The 15,603-nt window shown below is 42.2% G+C and overlaps 1 protein-coding gene across 2 annotated transcripts in view; it reads right to left on the bottom strand.

Annotated features, from left to right (window-relative positions):
* The window catches only part of TTC7B (tetratricopeptide repeat domain 7B), a 126,812-nt gene extending 117,139 nt beyond the window's left edge, over nucleotides 1–9,673 (bottom strand). Inside the window, exon 1 of one of the 2 annotated variants that reach the window (XM_033062715.1) lies at nucleotides 9,451–9,673. In XM_033062715.1, coding sequence (XP_032918606.1) covers nucleotides 9,451–9,571 — 121 coding nt within the window. In that variant the 5' untranslated portion in view covers nucleotides 9,572–9,673. The remainder of the gene's footprint in view (nucleotides 1–9,450) is intronic. The other variant, XM_033062714.2, reaches the window with a different exon arrangement.
* Nucleotides 9,674–15,603: the final 5,930 nt, after the last annotated feature.

The following is a 15,603-nucleotide window of genomic DNA, read 5'->3' as shown; positions in this document are numbered from 1 at the left end:
TGAAACACATGATTTTTACCCAGGAACAAGTTGACTGTGCACTTAAAGCAGACATTTGCTTTGTTCACAATGCATCAGTAAGAGCATTGGCTTGAAGAGGAGTATCACTACGAGACTCCAAGTACTCATTCAACTTTGTGCTCAGCACTCAGTAATGTAGACCAGGAGCTATGTAAATTTAAATGAATGCTAAAACTATTCTTAGATTTCTACAAAGTTTATATTAAAAGCAAGAAAAACAATATACAGCAATTTCACGACTATAACGCGCACCCTTCGGACTAAAATTTTCCCTCGAACCCGGAAGTGCGCCTTATAGTCCGGTGCGCCTTATCTGATGTACCAAGTTGCGAAATTTGCCAAACCGAAAGTGTGAGCTGTGAGCCGTGGGGGGAGCCGGCAGTGCCATGGCAGTCGGCTGGAGGCGGGCCTGGGGGTCCGCGGCACCGCCCCTGTCGGGTCCAGGCAGTCCCAGGGGCCAATGTCGGCCGGGTTGAGGCAGGGCCTCGGCCAGCAACCGTGCGGGGGGAGCTGGGGGTGGAGCCTCGCTGCAAAAAAAAAGTGCGCCTTATAGTCCGGTGCGCCTTATCTGATCTACAAAGTTGCGAATTTTGCTGACTCCCAGGGGGTGCGCCTTATAGTCCGGTACACCTTATGGTCGTGAAATTACTGTACATATATACAGATGTCACTTATGATTCCATCACTGACTACTTAGTAGCAAGAATTCACAGCATCAGAGGATGGCTGAGGTTGGAAGGGTCCTCTGGAGATCATCTAGTCTAACATCCCTGTCCAAGCAAGATCAACCAGAGCAGGTTGCCCAGCATCCTGTCCAGCCAGGTCTCCAGAGAGAATATATGCAGCCCAACAAGCACTGCTGGTAGAAAGGTTGCACACTGATGCAGATGTCACGCATGTAAAACCAGAAGCAGAAAATACAGAGTTAGCTGTTCAAAGAAATTTAATTTTACTCACTAACACCTTTAATTATATACAGTCATTCATTTATCTGCCTCTTAAGAAGGCAGTGTGCATGGCTACTTTTTACTGTGCAGCTATATAGTATCTACACAATTTTCCTGCATGACACCCAAAATTTGCTTTGAAGAAAAATATTATAGGCTTTCCAATCTATTTATGCATAGGCAAATTTACTTTCAAAGTACCACCACTACTGACATTTATTTTATGATGACACATATTAAGAACAGAAAAATGTTTCCAACTATTTTTTTTACATTCAAGCTCACCAAATTTTGTGAAATGCTAAGGCCATCAGAACAGTAAATAATCAAGCCAGGGCAGTCGCAATGTATCATCTAGAATATTGATAGGCTTACAATTGAATAAAACTTGCCCCATTCAGTCAAACGCAATGTAAAACCAAGAAATAAAAATATGTGTCACACCCAAGACTGGGAAACACAAAATGTGGGAAACAGGACCACCATCATCTTTGAGTGTTTAACTGGTAGCAATTCTATCAACCACACTAAGGAAGAACAATCAAAATTTAGCTTCTTCCCATCTATATTTTGTTTAGGTTATAAAGATCAAAGAATGACTGGGAGAACAGGAAAAGCATATGCTCTGATAGCTAGGAATTCATTCCAATCTTGCTTCTTGTCATGATTTATTTCCCAAAGGACAAAACAGTTTTCCTGCTGCTACTAACAACAACAACAACAACAAAATAATAGAGACTATGAGATGTAAGGCAAAAACCAAACCATGCCATAAGGACAGTGGCTCTTGTCCGTTCTCTACCAAACATTTATATTGCAGCACAGTGCAAATTTGAGAGATGATGACAATAGAATCCAACTTCTGTTGTCACAAAAAGATACAGAAAACGACTGACAAAAAATGAAATCACTAATTAATTGCCAGGTCAGAAGAGGGACATTTTTCATCTTTGGGTGACTCAAAGCTCAGATGAAAGCACACAGATGAGCCTCTGTTCCCCAGAAGGCAAAATCTTGCCGTTCTCAACCATTTGCAATCTTCTCCTAGCTTTCCAGGTCCAGCTGGGGAGCCTCAAGTAAATTCTTGAAAGATAGTACCCTACATCTGTCAGTCTCAAAGACAATTGCCTCAGGTTCATAACTACCAGTGTTAAGACAGAAAGTATCTTTTGACAACTTTGTTGATTAGTGTTTTGGTGGGGTTCATTTTTTGCGGTTTTTTTTGTTTGTTTGTTTGTTTTGTTTTTATTCTACCAGCTCTTCTAAAAACAACAGGTCCCTATTCTGCCTTTCCTTATGTCCAGCTCTAATGCAGTCCCATTAAAGCCTTCATTTTCTTCCCATTAAGGTAGAGAGACTGCAACTAAATAGTAAAAAGAAAAACAGAAGTGTAGCTGCAAGCTAAGCCCACACAATTCTGAGTTTGAGATAAGGCACAATTAAAAGATGAGGTACAGCTTGGTCATATAATTAACTGCAGAAAAATATGGGAGGACCTGTAAGCTGTTAGTGCTTTCATATCTTTGTTGCCTTTGCAAAAGTTTTACGGAGATAAACCAAGTTAATGGACTCAGGTAAGCTGCATTCAAAATTCTAGAAATGAAAGGGATTTCCCACCCACTTTTTGTTAAAGAAGAGCACATTACAACTCTAGATAATATGAGATTACAGAAAATTATTTCAACTTATGTATACAAATTCTGAGTGAAATCATACCAATCACACACAGGTCATCAGTGGGGTGGGAACTTGCAGAAACACATGCAACACCTCCTGAAGTAACTCCTGAGCAACTGATATCATTGCTGATCAGAGCAGCTACTAAAAACTGCTAGTATGCATTCTGCCACACATTTGCTATCGCCAGAGAAATGCCCAGATTCAGCATCTCCCTCCTCAGCCTGGAGCAGAGATCAAATGCTCTCCAATTATTAAAGGTCTAGCTACCCACCTCACACTATCATCCAGACATCCTTACTTCCTCCAATTTATCTCAGTGTTCTGCCACTTTGCTTTTTACAAAGTTATTATCTTCAGTCACACCTTACCAGCTCAAATTAAACAGCATTCAGTGTAGAGAAAACTGTATAGAACTGAACCATTAAATTCTAAGATTTTATTCTTAAAAAGACCGATTTGTGGGGAGGAGGAATGGCCTAGATTTGGTAGGGAAAGAGAATGCCTCATATTTGGTACAGTTAAGGACCTTCTGCCTCCTTCTTTACTACCATGCAAATCAAACCCAAACAAAAGTGGTATCAATGATCCTGGGTTTATGCTAATGAATTTATTTCCCTATAGAAAAGTTAATCCTAACCTTTACCTCTTAAAGTTAGTTTAAAGGAACTGAGAGCAGCTATAATACAGATATATACCAGTATTCACCCATGGATAAATCTGACTACCATTTCTCATAACTTTTAAACAAGGCAAAAGTGCAATCAACTCAACATTACTACAGAAGACATCCAATTTCTAGAATAATTACATTCATAATATACACAAATATCCTTATAAATGTAAGCAGTTATAAGCCCCAAATATCCAAAATACTTAGTTCATTCCACTAAGACCAACTACATGCTTCCTCACAGTTCCCCTCACCTTTGCCCTCCACTGGCTGCTGCTACTGTTCATTTTCCAGCAGCTGTTAAACTACTCAGACCCATGTGGGAGGCAAATGAGCCTGGCAAGCCAGCAGACACAGCAGGTCCCACAACAAGAAAAACAGAGTTTTCTGCTGGCCAAGCACAGTAACTCTCACCTCTGGTGTTCATCAACACAAGGGAGAGGCCAGGTACACATAACCAGGAGAAGCTGTATAGAGAATTAGCAGCTTGACTAAAAGCCTGAAGAAGAAACTATTCTGCATAATAGCAGTGCGGCATTAGACAAGCTTGGTTACTTGTGAAATCACACGCTAGCATTTTCTATTCCAGATGAACATGCAGTGTGAGTACAAGCAGACGATCCACATCATCACTTACACTGCTGTAACACCCCTGGCTATCTGAAGAAACAAAGCTGTCAGTCAAAAATAAGACAACACATCTAAGTACTGTCACCACCTCTGCTCTTCATTCAGAAAAATGTCTGTACTTAGTAAGCTTGTTCTGTAAATGTGACAGTGAATGCAATAGGAGGAAAACAAAGAAGATAACAAATGGAGAGAGTCCTCCACTTCTACTTTTGTGGACATGCAAAAAGGCATGTCATATGGTCTGCAAACTTTTCTGGTAGAGATGTCAATCTCTTAGGAAAGTTTTGCATATACAAATCACACTACCAACTGTATCTATAAAAACAAATACATTTGGTAAACACCTTCAAAGTAGGGCATGAGTCCTAAGAGGTTTAGAAATCTCTTGTTTGCTCCGAGGATAAGCTTTAACCATACATCTGAGGTCTTGTATTTCACAAGGCTGCAAAACAGATGAAAACTGATAAGATGTTTCTATTTTTAGGTCCTACTTATATCAAGATAAGGGAGCAGCATAGAAGGTGACAAACAAAATTAGACATGTAACATAATTCATAACCCTTTGGGTTTGCTACTCTGCTCCCAACTCCTCTCTGTTCCATTACTCTGCCAGGCTAAATGTGAGGATAGGTCTAATAGGAGACTATAGAAAAAAAGGTGTTGAGAGGAAAGGCAGAGAAGAGATCCCAGACAAGACAAATCAAGCAGAAATGGGATAGAAAAGGTAGCAAGAAATTCACTAGGTAAAAAAAAAAACACATTGTGTTACAATGTTGGTGTATTTCCATGGGCAAACTTGATACCTGTAGGTAATGTTCTATTTTCATGGCAATGTCAGAATGTTCTTGGTAGCATATAGATCTGTGAACTTCCTGGGCACGCATTCTCTCTCCACAGTAATGCAATATTTCACACTGGCTAAGATTTCTATAGAACTACACCATTCTACCTCATTTACACTATAAAAATTCGCTCCCTCCGTGCTTTTCCAGACAGAGCCATACATCTCACTGAACTTGTGCAAGGTCACATTCCAATTAGAGCAACAATGAATGGCCGGAAACACCCATGGAAATTCATGGATCCTTTATTTTATCCATACAGTTGGCCACTGAACGAACCTCAGGTTTCCTCATTTTGTTTCCAAAGGAAGGAAAGAAAACATGAGAATACTGATGTCCTGAAAATGCCCTGAGCAGATACAACCTTCATACTGAAGTCCATTGTAGACACTTCCTATGAGACTCGACTGTTTCATCAAAAATACATAATGGCCTTGCAATCAGCTTTGCAATGTGAGCTTCCAATTGTGTTTCTCAGTTCTGGGAGCACTTCAAAATACATTCAGATTTGTTTCAGATATTCAGCATTTAGTATTTTAACCTCTTCCAATAATATGTGAGCAAGCAATTATGTACTCAAAGCATCCACTAACTGTCATGACCATGCTTCACCATCATGCTGTTCATTTGCAATGTTAGACAAAATTCAACCAGCAATGAAAATTTCTTCAATTCACTTTCTTAGAAGGAACCTTTTAAAGTTAGTTAAAACAACTGGGAACACTCACAAAGTTTGATTAGTGAAAACTGCTCTGAGAGTTTATTTCTAACAACTTGGGGTTTTTCTCAGTTCCATTCAAGAGGTGATACTCAGGATGTGAACACTGAACACTTGAGGACCACACTGAACCGGCTACAGACTATCCAAGGACCACATCTTTGTGACCTTTAGGGCAGCACATGATTTCTTTGCCAGCTGCTACAGTTGCTGAAAATCCTGCTGTACTGGTTATAACCAGCAAGGTGCTGGCAGCAGAGGGGCTGCAGGTGTAGCTCTGGTGGGAAAAGACCAGGCAGGGGTTGCCCTGCCCCAGGCCCAGCTGGTTCCGACAGTACCCCAGGCAGACACAGCTGAGCCCCTCAGCACAAGTGACAACACCTCTGAGAAAGCCAATTTAAGAAAGGCCAGAAAATGCCTAAGAACAAAATAAAAGAGAACAAAAGGAGTGAGAAACAGCAAAGAAACCACAACGTCAAGGTCAGAGAAGGAGAGGGACAGAGGTGCTGTACGGTGCCAGAAAAGGCACTCAAGGGACTTGCCAGGGAGGACCCGAGCCAGGTGGATATGCCCTGAAGGAACTGTACCACGTGGAGAGCCTGTTCCAAAGCAGGACCGCTGTCAGTGGGGAGTTTATGCCAAAGCAGAGGAAAAATGTGGGAAGGAAGGAGCAGCAGAAAGAAATTATCTTGCACCATGACCCCTTTGTCCCCACTCACCACATGGGAAGGGGCATAGGAGTGAAGTTCAGCCTGGGAAAGGGGAGAGAAAAAGTGTTACTTTCATGTCTGTGTTTCTGTCTTAGTATCTCACTATAATTTAACTGGCAACAAATTAAATTCAGTTACTCCAAATCAAGTCTATTTTGCCCAGAACAGTAACCAGTAAGTGATCTCCCTGTTTTCATCTGAAGCTACAATCTTATCTTTCCTTTTGCTCCAGCCCCTCTAAGGAAAGGGAGAGACTGTGCAGCTGGGTGGGCATGAGGTGTTAGCCAAGGCTAACTCAGCACCCACACGTAACAGTTTTAACCCAATCTTTTAGCAGAATGCTGATGAAGCAAGAGCTCAAACCAAGATTTGTGTTACATGGCATGAATCTCATTACTGCTGCTGAGTCCTGGTTCTAAAGTAGAGAAATATAATGCAAACAGGCTAAGTGGCTAACAAAATCTGAGTCAGGTTAAAGACCCTTTTTTCATCCATCTATCTATTTATCCATTGTAGAAAGAACGCAAATAACAGGCTTGACACAGAAAATACATTTTTTGTGGTCCAAATTGTGACAATTACCTACAGAACAGCAAAAGTAGTTACCAATTCATCAATATTTCCCTTCTCTCTTTTTCTTAAAGTTCAGAAAGCCTTTCAAATGCAATCCATAAGACACAAAAATTTGTTCTAGGGTCATTTTTATGCATCCAAAATCCTACCTAAAGTGTCATTTATATTTGATCCACTGACAGGTTTTATACACAGAGTCCTGTTAGGGAGTAGGTGGGATCCATCAGCAGAACTAAACAGAATAAACAATACAATAACCAAGTCCACTCAAAACACTGCACCTCTCAAGTGCTGCATTTCATCAGAAGTACATACTACAGCCTTGTGTATCCACACAGACCTTTGTCCTGGGAGCTGCCATTGCTGTTTCTTCCTTCATCTTACTTGGGCCTCAAGTTTCAAAAGATGGGATGCAAAACTGCCCAAATAATAACTTGGACTATTAAACTTTTTATCAAGTTGTCTAATCCCCAATTCCAAAAAAAAGAGCTGTAACTGTGTCCTAGTAAAATAAGTCTATTCTTTTGCAACAGTGCAAGATTGAAGAAATTACAAGGGAACTTCCCCAAAGGATTCATTCCCATCTGCGTTCAAAGAGCAATAAACACCATTCCTAGCAATGTTGATATCCTCTGTAAAAATGCTCCAACATTCAAGAATTGAAGTCAATTCCCTACACACCAATACATATTCAGAATGAAGATACTCTTCCTCTTTCCTCTCCCCCATGTTTTTAAATCATTCCTATGACATACTGTTACACATTCGGCCAAAAACCAGATATTTGCTATCCATTCCCAGGTCAAAACTGAACATCTATCAGTACAAAAGGATGCAGTAAAGTTCAGGGTCCCAAACTTTTAAGTTAATTGCTTCAGATTAAGTAACAACAGGGATATGTATCAGAGTGCCTTTCAGTTCACATCTCTCTTCATGGATGGAACAGAGGCACTGTCTCTCCTTGGCAATCTCACTAGCTGATAACCTTGGTCTGCAACCTGGTATGTACACCTGGATCTGAAATACAAACTTCCAGTTTTTTACACTCTTAACAGCAGGTGAAGGCATTTCATTAAATAAATTACTTGCCTCTTGTGTTACTCCAATACAGAAGAAGAGACCCATAAGATCACCTAATTTCCTATTTATGTTCTCAGCCAGACTTGGAAGTCATGCACATTGACTTAATCCTTCATGTGCTGTCAAAAAGAGATAAAATCTGCATATGATACATTCCCATGTTTTAAAGATCAGTAAATGCTTCAATAATTTGTATTTTGACTGGTACAGAATCCAGAAGATGCCTATTTGGGAAAACCACTGAAGTGTAAAGTTACGCAGATTGCATAATCTTCTCTGATATGCTTCAGTAAGGTAAAATGTACACAGGTTAGAGAATTTTAAGTCAAACTGTCAATAACATCTTCTGCATAGCTCTCCCTGTCTGTCTGAAATACCTAAGTACATCTTGAAACTATGAGGATTGTGCTTCCCAACTGAATAGCAAAAACATATTTGCCTTTGCTTGAAGTGATCTCTAACTAGTTCATAGTCTATCACTCAATGATGCATGTCCTGAAACTAAACACACCTTCCATCTTTTCACTCATGTTTATTTTTAGTTAGCATAATACCAGTGTCAGAAATACCACTCAATTGTTCTTAAGGCCGACACATATAAATGTTATCTACTACCCATTTATTCTTAAATCATTTTCTCTTCTTTGAGCTAGGCTTTTCCTCTTTTACTTGTATTTCTATAGAGCTGAATCATGCAGTTTTCCTCCCCATCTGAACATGCAAAGCTATCATTGGTTTCACAACAAACTTCCAGTGATGTCAATGTTATGCCTCATCCTCTCTGTTAACTTATCACGTCTGAATTCATCCCAAGTTCTGTCTTCACATACTTGACTGCTCTCTGAAAATACCTCCAGGTCCACCTCAAGCTGATGAGTTAGCCTAGGGAGGCACACACTATCTTCATATTTTTTCTCACACAGAATTAAGGCATCCATAGCAAAGAGACTTTCCCAGTATCTCCCTCCTTCATTACATACTTCCATACCTCAGAATGAAGCACTGCTTTTCACCCCCTTCATTTAAACATATAGAAGTTTGTGACATACGAACTGAGAGAACAAGCAAAATATTTATGGTTTTTACAACAAAATAAATGAAGCTTTGTTGAATATTGTTGAGGTTTGCTATTAAGAGAATGGACGGAAGCCTTCATACGACACGCTTTGCACAGATCCCCTGGCAGTCACAGAAAGCAGAAGGGCATTTCGGGCTTTATGCTCACTGTCAGCATGTGCGCTCGTGATAAACACCGGGCTGCTCCGCGCTCCGGCGCGCGAACGCCCAGGGCTGCGCTGCCGGCCGGCCGGAGCTCGGCCCCCCCGGCTCCGCGCGGGCTCCGCGGGGGCTCCGCGGGCGGGCGGGCGCCCCGGCCCCGCGGGCGATGAGCGCGGCGCCTCCGGCCGGGTCCGGGGCCGGGCCCGGGGCGGCTCCCGCCTCCATCCGCGCCGCTCCCGCCCGGCCGGGCCGCCCCGACCCGCTGCCCGCCCCGCCGCCTCCCCGGGCTCCGCAGGCCCCTCTCGCCGGCCCGCCCGGCTGCACCTGCCGGGCCCCCGCCGCCGCCCGCCCCGCGCCGCACCGTTCGCGATGAGCTTGGCCGAGAGCTGCTTGATCAGCTCGGGAATCCGCTCCCACTGGCACTCCGAGCGGCACCGCTCGATCTCCGTCTCCAGCCGCGAGCCCGCCTTCCTGGTGGCCATGGTCGGGCCGAGGGGCCCCGGCGGGGGAAGGGGCCGGGGCGGCGGGCAGGGGGAGGCGGGGACGGGCGGCGGCGGCCCCGGGAGCGGGGGAACTCGAGAGCCGCGGCCGCGCCGCGCTGGCGGCCCCGGGAGCGCCGGGAGCAGCGCCCCCTGGCGGCTGCACGGGCGGGGCGGGGCCAGCGGCGGGGCCGGCCGGGCCTGGCGCGGATCGCGGCCCGGGCTGAGGGGCTGCTCCCGCCCCGGACAGCGCGGCCCGGGCCCCCGCGGGAGGCGCAGGGAGAGCGGCGGGGACGGGGAGGGAGGGAGAACGAGAACGAGTCTTCTAATGCGGCCGCCCCGCTGACGGTGCCGCTGGTAGCGGGCCGCTGGCGCGGGCAGCGGCGGAGCTGCCCCCTCAGAGCCCCCGCGCGCGTGGGGCCGGATGGCCCGTTCGGCTGATTGCATTGCATTCCTCCGCGGGCGAGAGATCCCACACACCGCCCCAACTCTGCTACACTTTTCCCTTCCACAAAGGGTAACATAAAATTAGTTCCTGCCCGTCTCTGGTCATCTCTTCGCCCACCTTGAAACCATTCACTCGCGGGCACTCGAGGGGTTTCAGTATATTTAATGGCGCTTTCCCCTTTACCATGCTCACACCATGGTCTCTGCAGTCCCAGTAGCCGGCAGAGGTCACACACCGTGCTCCAGAGCAAGCAGACCCCAGCATGGCCCCCTGCTCGGGACTCACCTTTGCTTTCGTCAAAAACCAGAGGGACAGAAAGGTACAGCGATTATGCCCGACGTTTTGAGAAAATAAATGCATTTACAACGTTTGGCTAGAATAAAAACAATAGCTGAAACAATTCCAATGGTACTGTGTATCTTTATCAAACACTACATCACGCATATGTGACACACCAACTCCAAAACATATATGCCTCGGAAAGGTGCAGCCATGACTGATTTTCACTGAAAAGATAGCAAAAAGATACGTTGGCTGGAAAAAATCTCACAAATTGCTCTTTATTTTTCACAGAATAGGGATACAGCCCCTTGACAAGAAAGGTTTTGCAGAGAAACGGTGTAGCTACACACAAAAGGAATTCAAATTATTAGAGTGTCCTGCTCCACATCCTTGGGTCATAGTGCAGGCTTGTACAATTAATTATTTTCATCTACACAAATGAGAGTCGGTGAAGCTACAGGAATTTGGTTGAGTTTGCAAGGATGACTGTCACAGGTGATGAGGAAAATTCAAAAAACAGGCTGGATGCAATTTTTGCTTTTACATGAATTGCACTCCTCTGGATCTAGCACATGTTAGTCTTCAGAAATTTCAAGTCAGAATTCAAATTTAGGCAAAAGTAAAACTACTGGCTGTTCTATAAATAGATGTGTTAAATGTAAACAAGAATTGCCTGTGGGCATTGGGAGTTGTTCACATATCAGAATTTCTAAACAATTGTCTGGTTTGTGTGTGTTCACATATACTAGAGACAGGAGCTTTCTGAAGTTTTGCTTGGTTTTGATCACCAGCTGAAACATGAGAAACAGCATACAATTTTTTGAAGATCTTCAGTTTCCATTGAATCACTAATTGACCAGGAACAGACCCAGGCTTATACAACTAAAAGCTTGTTAGTGTGTTCCCCAGCTATATCTTCAACGTAATAAATACTACTTCTAACACATCTTGTTTTCCTTCCATCATCCTTAGACCATCACAGCTACTGCAACTCCATGACAGGCACGAAATGTTTTGTTCAGTGTTTCAAGTAACTTATTTTTCATTCCCAGTGTTATTAAAAGTGTAACAACACAAAATTCAGACACTGTAATTTGCCTTTTAGTCAAGTTGCTTTCATAGCACCTTCAGGTTATAGTCCCATTTCAAACAAAATATTCTTCAGATTTTAAAAGTGAAATTAAATGGTAGCAGAACATAACAGTGTTTTAAAAATGCAATGGAGTACTGCAGGGAGAGAAGATTTAATAATGGAACAAAATCAAAAGGAGAAATAAGTAATAAAGCATTGTTTACGTACATGATTTTTCAGAAGAGACAGAGAACATCAAACTGATTATAACACTTTTTACTGGGAGAAAAGCTAAAAATTAGGGAGGAAAAGAATAATAATTCATAATGTTTGATATTATAACTACTAGTTCTTTTACAGATAAGACTAAGAAAACTAAAATTTCAACTTCCTAAAAGAGCGAATTTGCCTATGAAGATTATTCATATTGATTCACAACATACTGATTCACGATTCTAACACATTTTGTTAGCACTGATCACATAATTTCATTAAAAGCTACCAGCAATAGTATTAAAATATTTACATTACAGCTCATCAGGCTTATTATCTCAACAGCTCCTATTTATGAAGTGATACATCTATGCAAAAGGAATTAGCACATTTTGAAATGCTTAGGAAATCTGCTTTAACATTAATGAAACTTCCACACACCCAAGACTGCTCTGAGAAGATGCCATTGTAATGTAATCCATAATGGAATACACTAATGGATTTGGAAGGAATAGCGTAAAAGTAATAGAGAAAAGAAGCACAATCCTGCATATTTTATCAAACGTCCCTTATTTTTTCAACCTTAAACAAACTGTTATTTTCTGATAATGGCCTATTTATTACACTGTTAGGGCAGACCAAAGTATACGTGTACTTGGCTAGAAATAGTCTGCTGGCTAGCAAATATAGAGAGATACCTGGTTTGTGAAAAGGAGGGAAATTCAAAATGCAGGAAAAGTAACTGAGATGTATTGGTCAATCATTCTGCCTTATGCCATGTCTCCCACTTCAATCTCCCCAAACACAGGGGGAAGAGAAGTAGTGGATTGTTCAGTGCAATTTCACACTGTGGTGGTTTGACCCTGGGTGGATGCCAGGTGCTCCCCAAAGCCACATGATCATTCCCTTCCATGAGCAGACAGGGAGAGAAAATATAACAGAAGGCTCAGGAGTTGAAATAAGGGCAGGCAGAGGTCACTCACTGATTACTGTCACGGGCAAAACAGACTCAATTTTCAGATATTAATTGAATTTATTACCAACCAAAATCAGAGCAGGATAATAAGAAATTAACCAAATAATAAAAACACCTTCCCCCTCACACTTCCCTCTTTCCTGGGCTCTACCTCCTACCCCCCAGCAGCACAGGCAGACAAGAAACAGGGCTTACAGTCAGTTCATCACCTGTTGTTTCTGCCACTGCTCAGGGAGAGGAGTCCTTCCCCTGCTCCAGTGTGGGGTCCTTCCCATGAACGATAGTTCTGCATGAATTGCTGCAGCGTGGGTCCCTTTACACAGGATGCAGTCCTTCGGGAACAGGTTACTCCAGTGTGTGTCGCTCATGGGGTCACAAGTCAAACCCTCCCTAACATGGGCTTCTCTCTCCACAGATCTGTAGGTCCCTGTCAGGAGCATATTCCCACGGGTTCACAGCCTTCCTCAGGGCACCCACCTGCTCCAGGTGGATCTCTGCTCCCTCATGGCCCCCCATGGGCTGCAGGGGCACAGCTGCCTCACCTCATGGTCTTCACCATGGGCTGCAGGGCAATCCCAGCTCCAGAGCCTGGAGCACCTCCTGCCCCTCCTTCTGTGCTGACCTTGATGTCTGCAGAGCTGTTCCTCTCACATATTCTTACTCCTCTCTTCGTGGCCACAATTACATCTGTGCAATAACTTTTTTTTCCCTTCTTAAATATGTTATGACAGAGGCTTTGCTATCTCTGATGATCTCAGCCTCAGCCAGAGGCGGGTCCATCCTGGAGCTAACTGGCATTGGCTCGGTCAGATGTGAGGGAAGCTTCAGCAGCTTCTCACAGAAGCCACCCCTGCAGTGCCCCCTCCACTGCGGGGGCCAAAACCTGGCCACACAAACCCAATACACACACTGATACAGTACTCTCATACTTCTCATCACCTGAAAATAAACCTGGTAAAGAAACTTTCTGCACTAGTACTCCACACAGATCTATGAGAAACAGGCATGATGGACCTTTAAACTGGTGACAATGTTAGAGAGAATACAAACTGACTTAAATAAAGTAGCATTTTAATCTTGGCTAAGATATTAAACATTCTATAACAAGGAATTAGAAAAACCAATTTAAAAAATACCTAAATTTATAAAGGCAACATATGAGAACAGAATGTCAAAACCCAGAGCAGAGGAAAAAACCTCCTGCAAGCAAACTTACAGGGTCAATGGGTTTTTCACTCCAGACCAAATTTTTGGCTTCTTAGACAAACACTATTCACCACTGATGTAGTGAGGAAGAATCCAAGATTAACAGCAAACTTCTGTCAAAGGTTAGTAATGCTTAATGGCCAGTGTTGTTTCACTATTTAATGAAAAAGTGTTTAATATGCAAGTTTACCTACTAATCTGGTTTCAGTTTGGCACACTGACCAGTGGGATGTTGTTTTCCAAAAGATTTGTATGAAACTGCTAGTCATAATGCTGATTATTAAAATTATTTTTCTTCCTATAGCATACATCAGAGTACAATTTTGAAGGAAACATGCTACAGAAGACAGCATAAAACTCCTTTTATATCCATAGTAAAATAAAAAGTAAACATTAAGAAGCTTTTCCTCAGCACAAATAGTAGGTTTACCAATCTTTTATCTTTCAATTAAGATCAATACTGTAATGCCTATTAGAATGTTAAATATATTCCTACTGCAAGTGATCAGAGATTCAATTCAAATATTATTTGTATTTTAAGGCAACCATAATCAACTCCTACCGTCTGCTATTTTCTCAAATGTGAAGTGCAAAATTTCTCAGGCCAAAACTCATTAGTGGGATAATTAATTTCTCTACAGTGAAGAGCTCATAACCATTATGGAAGCAAAACTTTTACTGCAACCCAAGTCTTTTTTTTTTTCCAGTTTGTGCAACATTGTTAGTGAAAGGAGGCAACTACACAGTGCTGCATTCCTACTGAAGTCAGTAATCTTGATGAATTTGAGAACAGACCTTATGAAAATTGTTTGAGGAAATAATTTCACAGTGACATTTGTCTCCGTTTTGAGAGTATAAACATGCTGTTTGAAGGGAAGTGAGACTGAAGAGTATCCACTAAATCAACAGTCTGACAACAAGCCCATTATAAAACCTGCCACGCCTGCCTCATAGCAAGGAAGACACCCATGTAAAAAGTGAAATAAACTTTAGCAAATTATTTCAACATTCAAGGGTTTGTACTTAGATGAGTTTATTTTCTTAGAGATAAAATAGTTACATCTGCAAATGTACATTATTTTGTAAACCATTACGCCCTTATGGCTGTTTGAAAGTTGAAGTCACACACAAAACAATTAAAGAAAACTTAGGAACCTGAAAATCTTTCTTCATAATGAACTTTTGATTTTGTAGTTTGTTGCCTTCAAAACAGATTTTTTTTACTATTTTATGAAATCCCTTGATGTTAATTCACAGTCCTTAATAAATGACAGGGGCTAGCAGCCATTGATATTGATTGTCTGAATCTAAAGTTTAATTACTAAATGTTGTGAAAAAAATTTTTAAAAAAGACTCCAAAAGAGGCCCTTTCCAAGCCCAGTCGTGAAATGGGAGCCAGCACTGCCAGTGAAACGGCAACAGAGTATCACTCAACTGCTAGTATCTACTGAAATCATAATTCTTTCAGCTTAGTGTTTCATACTACATTTTAAACCTGATACACTGTGCCTGGAAACATCCTCTGCACCACAAATGCACGTATTTACACACACCAAAGAAAAAAGTCACCTCCCAGAACCTGCACGCCACTGTTTTTCGGAGGCTGAATAAATTAATTTATATCTGAATTGCCACTTGCTCCACAACTGTACTTTTACAATGGTATGGTACCAGTCGATTACCAGTAGATTTGCTATCCTATATCTTTCTTACATGTAGTAAGAAATAGGAGGTAAAATGGGAAGAAAAATGTCATAATTTGCTATTTCACATTTTTTATTGAGGCAATGTAAAACATTTCAGTGTTGTTCAAAGACGTAAGGATTTTAGATAAATGC

This window comes from Catharus ustulatus, chromosome 6 (assembly GCF_009819885.2).
Source record: "Catharus ustulatus isolate bCatUst1 chromosome 6, bCatUst1.pri.v2, whole genome shotgun sequence".
Classification (NCBI taxonomy): domain Eukaryota; kingdom Metazoa; phylum Chordata; class Aves; order Passeriformes; family Turdidae; genus Catharus; species Catharus ustulatus.
Note: the sequence above shows the minus strand (reverse complement) of the source record. Positions and strands in the feature narration are given on the sequence as shown.